The 13,040-nt window shown below is 31.3% G+C and overlaps 1 protein-coding gene across 1 annotated transcript in view; it reads left to right on the top strand.

Moving 5' to 3' along the window:
- The window catches only part of LOC121121663 (protein turtle), a 403,438-nt gene that overhangs the window by 330,575 nt on the left and 59,823 nt on the right, over nucleotides 1-13,040 (top strand). The window contains exon 11 of the mRNA XM_071889943.1: nucleotides 11,575-11,865. Within this exon, the coding sequence (XP_071746044.1) occupies nucleotides 11,575-11,865 (291 nt within the window). The remainder of the gene's footprint in view (nucleotides 1-11,574; nucleotides 11,866-13,040) is intronic.

Below are 13,040 nucleotides of genomic sequence, written 5' to 3'. Positions count from 1 at the left end.
TATTGACAGAGATATAGGGATTTTTGGGATGCTCTTTTTTCAATTAAAGTTAGACTTTCAGCTATCAAATGATATAGTTTTAAACTTTTTGAAAATATTCATTCGTCTTGAAGCTATGAGCCTCTGAATAAGAAGTACTTATTTTCCACTTTAAGCAAAGATAACTGGAGGTAAAAGTAAGATGGATTCATTTTATAAATGGCTTTAGAATTTCTTAACATTCATTTTTTAAATATATTAGCATAATTTAGTCATATTTTCAACACTAAGGGCTTAAAACAGCTTTGAACCTTAAAAATAGCTAAAAATAAAAATAAAATATGACCTTTTTGCGAAAACCACGAGGCCATCAGATAAAAAATAAGGCTATATTTAGAATCAGGGGATCAAATTTTATTTAACAGAGCATATCCTATTTTTGTAACATTTTTCTGTTGGACAGTGCTATCATTCATTGTTTGAAGCACGTGGGAAGATATTCATATACTCGAAATCCATATTATACAATTCAATTGCAGGTATTTAAAAATATCATTTTTTTACAAAATACTGTACTCTGTAATTCATGAAAATGTCATTATTCAATACTCTTGATGTTTATAAAATTATGTTGTTTTATTGAAATATCATATTTTATTAGATCAAAGGTGTGAAATTCTGATTATAAATTGATATTCCTTAATATTGAAGCTAGAAACATGATTTTGGTATCAAAATATCTTTTTACCATTATCTATTAGCTAAAACAGGTTTAAAATGAAAAAATTGACTGTGAAATTTTTTATAACATTCCTAATCTGTATACTAATATATGAAACCAAAGTAGATCACATCTCATTCAGTAAAGCACTAAGACCAATCCTAGGTGGAAACTTAGTCGAGCAAAGTCTGATCGATTAAGTCGAGCTACCTCTCCTCCTAATTCAATAATATGCGCATTCTTCGATTTACAAAATTAATTCCTTATTGTTAGAAGGTTACTATATTTGAACTCCATCTATCTGCTATGGCATTCTCTAATTTCGATATGAAAAGAGAAAGTATGCCGCAAAGGGGAACTTATACAATGTACTCGAATTAATAAGATTACTTTGTTGAAAATAAGGGACAATAATTTGTCAAAGAATACAAATGTAATCGACACTCAATTTTGATAAAAATTATGCTAGCCTGCTTTTATGTTGACGCCCTGTATCTCTTCGCCCAATGTCAATACTCTAATATTATAACCACCCTGTATTATGTATACTGTTTTCGATAACAAGGAGTGACTGAACCTTTTCTTTCCACGTGTGAGTTAGAAGGTAAACCTTAGGGACTGTCACATGACTCTCTGTTCCGTAATGGAGTATGAAGCAATGCGGGATATGAGGAGAGCTGTTAAGGAGTTTTTATAGAGTATTTTTAATAGAGAAGAATATTATCAACATTCTAAATATATATTAAAAAAAAGAAAACCAATTAAGATACACCCTTCTCTCTTGTTATTTTGTATCCATCCTCATCATTTTTAATGTTGAGTCATACAATATATATATATATATATATAGTAACTTACATTTATTTTACGAAATTTAACTTCTTTTTATTATTACATATTCTGTACAAAAGTTCCTATTTATTACGATAATGTTTCTCTAAGGAAAGGAGAAACGGAGTTCTACACATTTTTTAAATAATTTCTTTATCCGTTTGTTGGAGCAAAGGAAGTCATTCATCTATGTAAGAAACAACCCGGTTCTTTTTATCTCTCCTTTTCATGGCAGTTAGTTTTTGTAAAACAATAGCTACTTGAATGAATAGATAAAAGGATTCATTTCAAATTCTGTTTAAAGATACAAATAACTCCTTACCATGAGAGAGAATATAAAAAGAAATTAATTAATTTTACTCATTAACACAAAAGAAAGCTAGAATGATTTTTTTTCAAATGGAGTGTGGATAACATTTGTATTCAACGATAACAAATTATTGTAAATTTCTAACGGCATATTATTCTTATACCGGATTTAAAAAAGTATTGACACCTACCTTGAACTAAATTTTGAAAGACTTGTAATTGGTCAGATAAAGCTGTACTTAAAAAAATAACTTTATAAGTATTTCTAATATAATAATCAATATTGTTTGTGAATTTGGGCGCCATGGACCTTTATGACTCCCACAAATTGCCTCCGGAAATCCCTAGCACACATTGATACCCTTGATCTTCATTTTGATCTTTCCCTACAGAGTTCTTCAGGTAATAAATATTTGGGTAACGGACTTTGCAAGGCTTTTTCTCAATTTGCATCCAATTGAAGTAACCCAGTGGATTCAGGTCCAGGCTCAGGGGGGTAACAATTAATATTGCAATCCATCCACACTTGTACAATTCTCACAGTATGGGCTGGATCCCATCCCGTTGAAAAATGTAATTGACCTTTTCGGACTTCTTTATGGCAATGGGGATCTATGTGACCAATTTTTCTTTCAAACCATCAAGAAGTTGGTTGCAAATAATCGATATCCAGGATTGAATCTTTTTCCAGTTGATGATGTGTTCAGGGTGTTTAAAAGTAGTTAACATCGTTGTTGACGGAGTTTTTTTGCTCATGTTCAGATAAAAGTGGCCTCTCAATTCTTCTCAGGGCTTTCTACGAGCATTTTTGACGACCTTTAAAATTGTAGGCCCATTCACCCACTTCTCCGTCTTGGTGTACTCCAAGATCTTCATGGTTGGGTCCTCATCAAAGGCATCTCTAATGTCCTTAAGCTTCATTTTGGTTGGCATTCTACTCTTGGGCTTGTCCTTCAGGTTTTTCACAACAGCCAAACGATTTTTGACCGACAAACTTCTTGCTTCTCAGACATTAGGGATGTTTATGACATCAGAGGTGATGCCACAGGCGTGGATTCAATTAACAATATAGTTTCTTCTTACCTCTTTCATGATGTGTTTAAACTAATTGTTTACAATATACACACCAATCAAAAGCTTACAATTCTAGCTTTTCAAACATAGCCTTAGCTTTATGAACCCATTGAAAAATAGCTTTAAAAATATTTCATTACTTTTTCTATACCAGTTGAACCTTTTAGGTGTGTTGCAAATTACAATTAATGTAGCCAAAACAGATCGTACCATAAAAAAATGAAAAACTGAGAAATTTCCTTTGATAGAAGCCTTATGGGAATCAACATAAGTCTCTTGGGTATCCATTTCATCGCACAAAATCGGAATACAAGGACTATAATTCACTCAAATATGTCAATGAAATATTAGACTGTAGAAATTTGAAAAAAAAAAAAGAGAATTGCTCTTTTTTGCCAACCTATTCAACTGATCATATGCCCCAAAAACTTTCTATGAATGTTATGGTCGAGGAGAGGTCAGAGTAGTTTGCAAGCTCAGCAAAGGGCATCGATTGGCAAAAAAACGTAGTTCATATTACCTGCAAGTCAGTGGCGAGGTGTTTTTGGTAAATTCTAGAAGCAAAGAGACCTGTGATAGGATTGAAATTAGGATTAATGACTGTACATATTCCCTGTAGAGAATGAGTCTTCCCCCGCCATGCATACTGTACTTCATTTTATAATTATTAATTTGTTCAAATTGAACAAATTGTTTTGGTTTTATTGTGGAAAAACCTGACATTTTTAAGATTTTTGCAGAACCCCCCATAAATACTTACTTAATTAACTTATAATCCACAATTAACAAAAAATATATGTTACCCATGGAATTGTGCATCAGTTTGTAAAAAAAAAAATCCCTTTCAAATCTTTAAATCAATTTTGATTTAAAGAGAAGCAAAAAGAAATATGAAAAAATCACCTTGTACAACAAAAAAGACATATTCTGACCACATTTAGTGTCACTCTCTTAGATTTTACTTTTTTTAGAAGCGCACTCATAAAAATGTATATGTTTTTTTAATTGCATTGAAACGGATGTTGCTCTTAATTTGAGTGATTACTTTAAGAAAAAAACTCATTCAACTTGATGGATTTCAAATGCAGTAGAAGAGAAAGCTGTCGCAGATGTGCAAAGTATTATTTTTACGATAATGATAACGTTATCGTAATTACAATACCTACATACATTATGGAAATTCACATATTTTGTAAAAGGCGATAATAAAGGTGTTTTATTATTACTTCTAGAGAAACACATGGATTTTTGAATGGAAGATAAAGGAATAAAAGTCCTCCATAAAGAAGGTTATAAATCACTTCTTTATCTATGAATATATATATATAGCAAATGTGAATATCCCTTAAAATATCAGATGTAAACAAAATACATATTTTTATCAGTTTGTCTTGGGGGAGAGCCACAAACCTTGAATCCATCTATCCCTTTTATCTCTCAAAATTCAGTTTTCCAGAGAAAATCGTGCATTTCATATTATAAGTTTCATTTAATTATATGTTATAACCCAACATTGCTCAAGGTTATTTGGGTTGACGACTGCACCAAATATGCTTTAATAACGCACAAGATAACAGCTAAATAAATCATTAGTCCTTCTCTCCTTTTTATAAGTACAATTTTCAGGTTCCCAACAACAACAAACTCTTGCAATTTAGCAAATGCTTCAGATTTACAACCCTAATATATGTAATCCTTTTTTTTAATATGATGTAATAAGCTTTAGCATAAGTTATTTTTTATGATGCATGATTACTACACATGCTCTTTGCTAAACTTCATACAAAGCCAAATTTACTATATAGTATAAACCAAATGTACTCCACCTTTTTTTTAATATGACACGACGAGCTTTTCTACACACGCTCTTGGTTAAAAATGAGTTCTTTACAGACAAACCTTCAATATAGATACAATTGGCAATGCGGGGCTTTTTCATTTTTGAGTCTGTAAAAAGGTTTATGTATTTATTAGGGATTTTCTCTAAATCCCATTTTCCCGGAGTTTGACGGAAATTTAAAATTACAGAAAATTCCTCGAAAAGATGTATTTTTCTACAGAAATTCTGCATTTCATTTTTTCATCCTAATCATTAAATTTAACGTTCAATATTAAAATATCATTTGGTTTTTATAAATAATACAGTATATACATACTTAATAAATGATGCCCAACGAAGCACAAAATTTTTTGAATAAGGGAATTTTAGCACAACGATCTTAGTCCTTTCCCCGCTTACTGACAGTAAAATAGATATTTTCTATTAAAATAGTTTCAAAGACTCTTTTCAAACTCAAGTTTACTTATGTCACGCGGATTAGGTTTTGTTTTTCACAACTATTCAATTCCTATCTCTATCAAAAAAAAATCGTTACTCAATTACTATTTACTTATGTTTTTTTTAGCTGCGGGTGGGATGGGATTACAGAATTCAAAAACGAAATGGTAGATATCATAGAATGATTTAGTCAGTATATAGGCAGGAATATTATTTCTGAACTTGTTTGTATTTGACGAATATGCAAGCCTCAAAATGGAGCCGTTAGGCAGCTCACAAATGTAGCAGTGGCTCAATCTTCCATCCCTTATTCACAGAGGATTTTCTGCTTTAAAAGAATTGGCAGGCTTTGTACTCTACTTGCTACCAGACGTTGTTGTCTAGCGTGCTGATGTTTGGCCTTCGGGAGGGTTAAAAACTTGTTTGAGGTCATTAAGAAGACTGCTACAACGCTCAATACAGAATTGTTTATTCTTTTGAGTTAAAAATGGTTTCTTTTCAAACCTCTTAGACTTCTTCTAAGAGCTTTGACCACCTTTGATAAAGGACACTAGTCTAAATACTTCTTTTTTTGGGATTCGGAAGTAGAAAAAGTTACTCTTCAGCAAGAAAAAGCTCGGCCATGTATTGCAAAAGTCAAAAAAAATATTTTAAGGCGCTTCAATCAGATTTTCTAACTTACCCTTGTTTACCAGACATTGCTCCTTCCGACAACAATTTTTTTGGGTCGATGACTCATGGTCCAGCTGAGCAGTACTTAACTTGTTACTAAAACAAAGGAAAGTTCAATTTTGGAATTTCCTGTGTGTTACAAAGCACCAACCAGTACACTTTTAGGATAATAACAAAAATGAAGAAAAATATATTTGAGAAGGTATGATGGGTACGACTAACGTTATAATTGTTTTTTTCTTATTTAAGTCTACATATGAAAACTTAAATCTAACAGTATTTATTACAAACTAACGTGATCCCATATTTTGAAAATTTGTATTCCGGGATTCCATTACAAGTCAATTTTCTGCGAATTGAGAACCCCTAATATCTACAGAGTGGAGACCCTAATATTACAATAGCATTTAATTAAGCCTTTAATCACGTTATTTTGTATGACAAAGTTTAATTACCCTACCAAACGGTAGCTGATACAATAAAAAAAAAGTTTTGTGTTTATCCCATGTCTGTAAGTGTAAAAATATTGGAGCAATAAAAAGACATACGTCGGTGTCAGTGCTGAGAAGCCTACAAAGCATGTTGGACTCTCCATCCAGACTACCTAAAACTTCAAAAATCAATTACGACTCCATTCAGCCAAGAAGAACCAAAACTTTTGCAGAAACAATATGATTAACTACTGGTCCGACTCCATGTGACTCTCCTCTAGCCCTAGCCTCAACCACTTGGACTATGCATATTCAGGCTTCTTGCAGAAGAATTTCTGCCATACATATTATACAAATCAGGATATGCTCCCAGCTGCCATCATGATACCGCGTTACGCCATGAACACAGACTCCATCGTCAATCAAAAGCTGTCAATCTGCTCGCCGGCGTGTCGAGACTATTATTTTGTGTAAAGGTAGATATAGTGAATAAAATATAGTGGAATACAGTATGGAAACATATCTTAAATTGTTTTTGAGTTGTCTGTTCTGGATTCCATAAAAAACACACAAGGTTTAGGCTCTGTAAATATATCAGTTTGTCTCGATGGAGAGCTGTAAAGGCTTATTTTTTTCCATTCGACTCTGTAAAGTCATGTAATATGTATATATATATTATATAATTTTTTAAGTACTTCAAAATTAGTTTTTGTGTCGATGAAAAAAAAAATAAAGAAGTCTCTGAGGATTTATTTCTTTCTTCGTTTCTCTCTTACTCTCATGATATTGTTATTTCAATTAACTTTTAATAATTAAAGTTACGGTATAACTTTGAAGAAAGTTAATTTGACTCTGTACTTGATGTACACACATACATTGTTTGACAAAATAAAATGCAAAAGAGAGGCGGAAAGCGGGAGAGAAAATAAATTTTATTTTAATAAATATAAATTAGAAACAATAGATATAATAAGTGAGTATATATTAATGAATTTGTATCTGAGGAGGATTATTTTAAATGTCAATATGGACGAATAAATAAATATATTTTCCTTAAAATACAAAGTCACCTTACTTTTTGAACATGGCCTAAAAATAGATTTTTTTTATTAAATACAGTGAAAATAAATTTTATAACTATAAAGAAAAAAAATGAAAATTAGGCGGATAAAGAAAGAAATTTATGGGTTGTTCGCGTGGGTTTTTTATTCAATAATAGAAAAATCTTATATATTTTTTTTTTTTTCACTAAATAAATAATTATTTGTGACCAAAAATTTCAGATGACAATGTCTGACAGTTTATACGAATTATTAGGGTCTTTTCCCATCATTATTTCAGATAAACTTTGTTTCTGTCTTGACTCCATTAAATCTTGTGCATTATGAATTCTTTAATAACCCATATGTACAATATACATATATAATGAAAAATATAATGGAACACATACAAATATATTTTCCTCCACAAAAACTGTGAATTTTAAAAATGGTTTTTTCTTCAGTTTTTTCGTTTACTAAGAAAATACATTAGAATTTGTATGTCGTTCAAACGCTATGACTTGAAAGTAATTGACCTTAATGGTGCATTAAAGTAAGAAGTAGTATGCATTTATTAATGGAGCAAAAAAAAAAATCATGATAGAATGAGTGTTTGCAGTCGATTTTCCTGAACAAATCAATGGTTTTCATAATTCATTATGACTCAGAGTCATTATGAGTACAGAGTTTGGCTCATGAAGTGAAAGTATATTTATGGATGCGTGAATTATGGATTGTCTATTGAATACATATTAAAAAGATTGACATCATTCAACGTGTTCATTTTAAAGCTTTTAATAGAGGTGTAACACGCTTCAATAGTTGCAAAGATGCCGAAGCAAGAAGATCAAAGGCAAAGAGTCCTCAATTTACTACGAGTGCATGTCGATTTATAAATAATGAAGGAGGTGGTTTGTGTATCGGAGAGCACAATTTTTTGGATCCAATGGCATTTATGGGATGTAAAATGAGAGGATGGGATTGGTAAATATGCTAATAGGGGAAATTGTGCCCATGCCTTGGATGATATGTGTGAATTTATCGTCGAAGGGTTGGATTTTGATCCAACAGTTTACATACAGATACTGGGCAGATAACATGGAGACCATGAGAAGACAATACGCCATATAAGACGTATTGCAATTAGATGGAGCCCCCTGTCACATCTATAATGCCACTTAAAGATACTGTATGGATTATTATTTTTAGAGCATTGTCAAGAGGACACATTATCTAAATGTTGAATCCCTAAAGTTCTCCAATTCATAGAAATGTCCCTTAATTCCTGCAAAAGTAATAATCCGTGCCTATCATAGCTTCCGGTCGAGTTTGGAGAAATGTCTCGCAGCAAAAGACCGAAAATTTAGGTAATTAATTTTATTTAAAATATATATATTTATACAATTTCCCATAATTATTATTAATTAATTAATTTCAGTATGTCAAAGTATTATATCATTTCACTGTAAATTTATAATTTGTAATGTATATGGATAATATTTGTTCAGACGAATGGGACAACATTTTAGGGTTGAATAGGGTATGAGGATTGAAAAGGTGGTTCTTTAAAAAGAAAAAGAATGTCAATGGTCTTTATATGTATATGTAATGACTCTGTGTCTAAGAGGTTCAATAGCTTTAAATTGATTTACTTCCGCACCACTTGATTTTCAAAAGATGTATATATGAAGAAGAATTGGAAGGGGGTTGATACTCTTTTTTTTATTTTTTAAATACAAATTGGATTGCTAAGGTTTATAGATATATGATTTATGTCGCAGTTATTTGTAATTGAGCCAATGGATTATATTTAGTGACTTTATTTTTAAATCTCTATTCAATTGCTTATATGGGTTAATGTTATATCTTCAGAGAGTAATGCAAAATAAAAAGAGCAAAGATTTTATGGGCTCTTTTATTTCAGGATAACCCTATTTATTAACAAAGTATCAAATAATATATTTATTTAGATTGCTTTTATCGTTTTGTAATAAAACAATCATGCAACCGCATCTATTGTTTATTTTTAAGAGTAGTAGTTGTGGCAATAAGGAGCGTCATAAAGTAAATCCCTTGATGTCTTTCCTTTTAGTTGTTGTTTTATTTATACTTCTCATGTTGAGCTGCAACAAGATATATATTTAATTGATGGCTACAGAAAAGAACGAGTCTCACTGAGCAAAATATTAGAATGCGGCTCTAAGCTTTTTAGTGCGAAATTGTATGGCAACGACAAAAAAAGATAACCAAAGGACTTTTCCCCTGCAACAACACTATTTGTTTCTCATAAAGATATTTGTATGTATTTTATATTCAATGATTAACATAATTTGCATATATTTATTATAATTGTCAAATGTGAATTTATGTACGTATTTGCAATGCAGTATTTATTTTCCACGATCCCATTTTTCCTGAATGTCTTGGAGCTTTACAACTACTGTAAATTTCTGAGAAATCATACCACATTTAGCTATTTCAAAATATCAGCTTCAGTTCATAATAAATTATGTCCAACTAAGTACCTAAAATGTTTAAATGATGGAGATTGACTGCAACAATTTAATTCCGAGGCCTTATTTTTTTCCCCGATACTTACTCATATTGATTTACAAAACTTGTAGTAGCTTGATTAGATTTTAAAAATGTGATTTTTATGGAATGAAGAAAGACAACTTAACACAAATTTGTGATATGTTTGAATACTTTATTTTGCTATATTTTTTATTCAATATGTCTTCCTTTACAAAAAAGAACAGCCTCGATTATCCGGTGAATAGATTGGCAGCACTTGACAATGAAACCCGTGTCCATGGCGTGCCACGCTATCATGATGGCAGCTCAGAGTGAATTCATATTTGGTAAGGAAGACATTCTTCTCCAAGACGCCCCAAATTTCAAAATCCAAGGGGAGGTCCCGGCTGGATGAGGACCACATGGAGGAATTCAACCGAATTGTTGCTCGAGAAGTGATGGTTCTTCTTGTTTTTATGGGGCTATAATTAACGTATTGATGTTATATGCAGTCCAAATGGAGATGCCAACGTGGGGCACTACTCAGTACTGACACTGGCGCAGAGGAGTTTACAGACGTGTTGCCTTTTTTATAGTTGCTAAAATATTATTTTTTTTTACTTAAAGACATGGGATAAAAACAAAACTGGTTTATTTTTGTTTTATTAGTCGTTTGATTGCGTAAAGAAACATTTTTATTAAAAATAACAAGAATAACTCGTAATTAGTCGCTACTCCAAGGTTTTTGTCCCCACTCTGTACAGAAAAGTACCATCCAGTGAACGTTTGATACATGGAATAACAAAAGATGAATCAACCCAAAAAAACTCGCACATTATTTATATACTATTTAAATGATTTGTAATCACACAAACATACTTTTCTTCACTATAAAAATATGCATATATTCAAACAATATGAAATGCCTTTCTGCTAAAAAAACGAAAATTACTGTGCCACCACCGAAATTTGAAGAATGTTTAGGAAAAGAGCAGCTTCATTGTGTTAATGATTCATTACATTAACTGTGAGCAGCTATGAGCTAATAAAAATAAACACAAATCCTACTGCGTATACCAATAATATAGACAAGAATTATAACAATGTCGATCCTGAATTATATTTTGAGTCCAATAGGGACTTTTACTTATAACTCCCCAAGAAATCATCATAACTACTCATTGTTTTATACGTACTAGTTATTAATTTATACTTATTGTTCTACTTTCAAGAATAAAATAATAAAGATAACCCCCTATAGAAGTAAATTTTTTTGTTAAGATTGCAATTACAAAGAGTGCGTTCTTCAATTTTCATATTTTTTTAAACTATACGAATATGTTCCATTCCTAGTCATTTTTTGATCGAGAGTGTGTGAATGAGTGAACAACGGAAGGTGTTTTTGTTTTTTTCATTATTACTTTAACAGGCATGTTGCCGTTTTCCTTAAAGTCTCTTTTGGTGAAATATATATAAAATGTATTCTTCTTATTTAAAGTAAAAAAATAAATACTTTAGTTTTGAGTATTTCTAATATAGTAATAGGACTTTTAAAAATGTGTTTTCCGTGAAATGAAGAACCCTACTAAATATTATATCCATGGAATAAGGGCGTATACATATAGCCATTTGTGTGTAAATAATCCTTGTAACCTAAATTTTTACTCGTATTTAGAGTTAATCTAACGAACAAAAAACAATTATTCACTTGCCTACCTTTTTCAGATACACCAGTCTGCGTTCAAAAGGATACAACGGTCTTTGGTGTGGCCATGTTAGACACACTGGAGCTGACTTGTGATGTGAAGGCGCATCCAACTGATCTGGCATTTCATTGGCGCTTCAATAGCTCTCTGGCTCTTACTGGAGATCTGCGATCCTTTGTTTCAAATGGTACTCGCTCCATTCTATCATATACTCCGTCCGGACCCGAGGACTATGGAACCATTCTTTGTTTTGCAAATAATGCAGTCGGGAGACAGAGAGAGGCCTGTGTATATCATGTTATTCCAGCAGGTAAGGCTTCATTATGTAATATGAGTATTGGATATTAAAACAATATGAAACAAAAAATTTAAAAAAAAAAACCTTTTTTTTTTTTACAAATATTCACGCAACTCAATTTTTCATAGACATATGTATTTTGGTCAATTATAAGATTTGTATTCAAATTTGTAGGATGAGTTGTAATACCCAAGAAATGTAACTTTAGTTTAAAACTTTTACATATTTAAGAAACATATATTGACTCCGACATGGCCTTTCAATAAATAAAAAATATGTCAATTAATTTTTATTTTGTTATGAAAGTCAATTAAGAAAACTTTAAGTGCAGTTTGTTACACACTCAAATGGCTAATAAAAATAGAAAATTGACGATAATTAGTCAAAGTATACAAATTCAATCCACATTCAATTTGAGTAAATCCTTCTAGCTTACATTTTTGTTGAGTGACCTCGACACAAATAGATTGCGCACGAAGAAATAGAATTGTTGCCAATTTCGTAATTTTATGCTCCCCAAATTTAATTTATCAAGGTATTTACAAATTTTACAAATCGAATAACTTTTTCGCTCTTTCAAAAGTGAACAATTGTTGAGGTTTGAAGATAGCAAAAATTATTGATTGATTACGGGTACTCGACAATAGATGTTGAAATATATCTTAAGACATTTTCTTATAGAACTACAACAAAACGTCAAAAGATACAACATAGAACGTACAAAACGTGTAATGGACGAATTGCAATGGTAAAAACGTTGCACGTCAAAACATACAATAAACAATATTGATGAAGATATTTCAAAATAGATAAAAAATTATAAAAAAAGACATAGCAAAAACAAAAAGATCGTAGCCTATGATCAAATTGCAACTAATTAATTTATATTGAAGTTTAATATAAATAAATCAAGTCCATATTGCTTTAATCTTAAGGGGACGAGTCTGTATTAATCAGATGAGGCAGATCATGGGAAAGTTGAAAACAGGAATGGACACCAAAGACCGTTGAGAACAGGATCTGTATTCACTGAGATTGACATACAGAAAGCTGGCCTCGGGCTTATTATGGATTATACCCAAATAAATACGTTCTACAATGGAACTTTAGATACCCGTTATAATGATAGAATTTTTTATTTTCCCAAATGAATCTCTCTTTTTTTTTTTTTCATCATCATATATGTT

Source organism: Lepeophtheirus salmonis, chromosome 7 (genome assembly GCF_016086655.4).
Source record: "Lepeophtheirus salmonis chromosome 7, UVic_Lsal_1.4, whole genome shotgun sequence".
NCBI lineage: Eukaryota > Metazoa > Arthropoda > Copepoda > Siphonostomatoida > Caligidae > Lepeophtheirus > Lepeophtheirus salmonis.
This window is presented reverse-complemented; position numbering and strand designations above follow the sequence as displayed.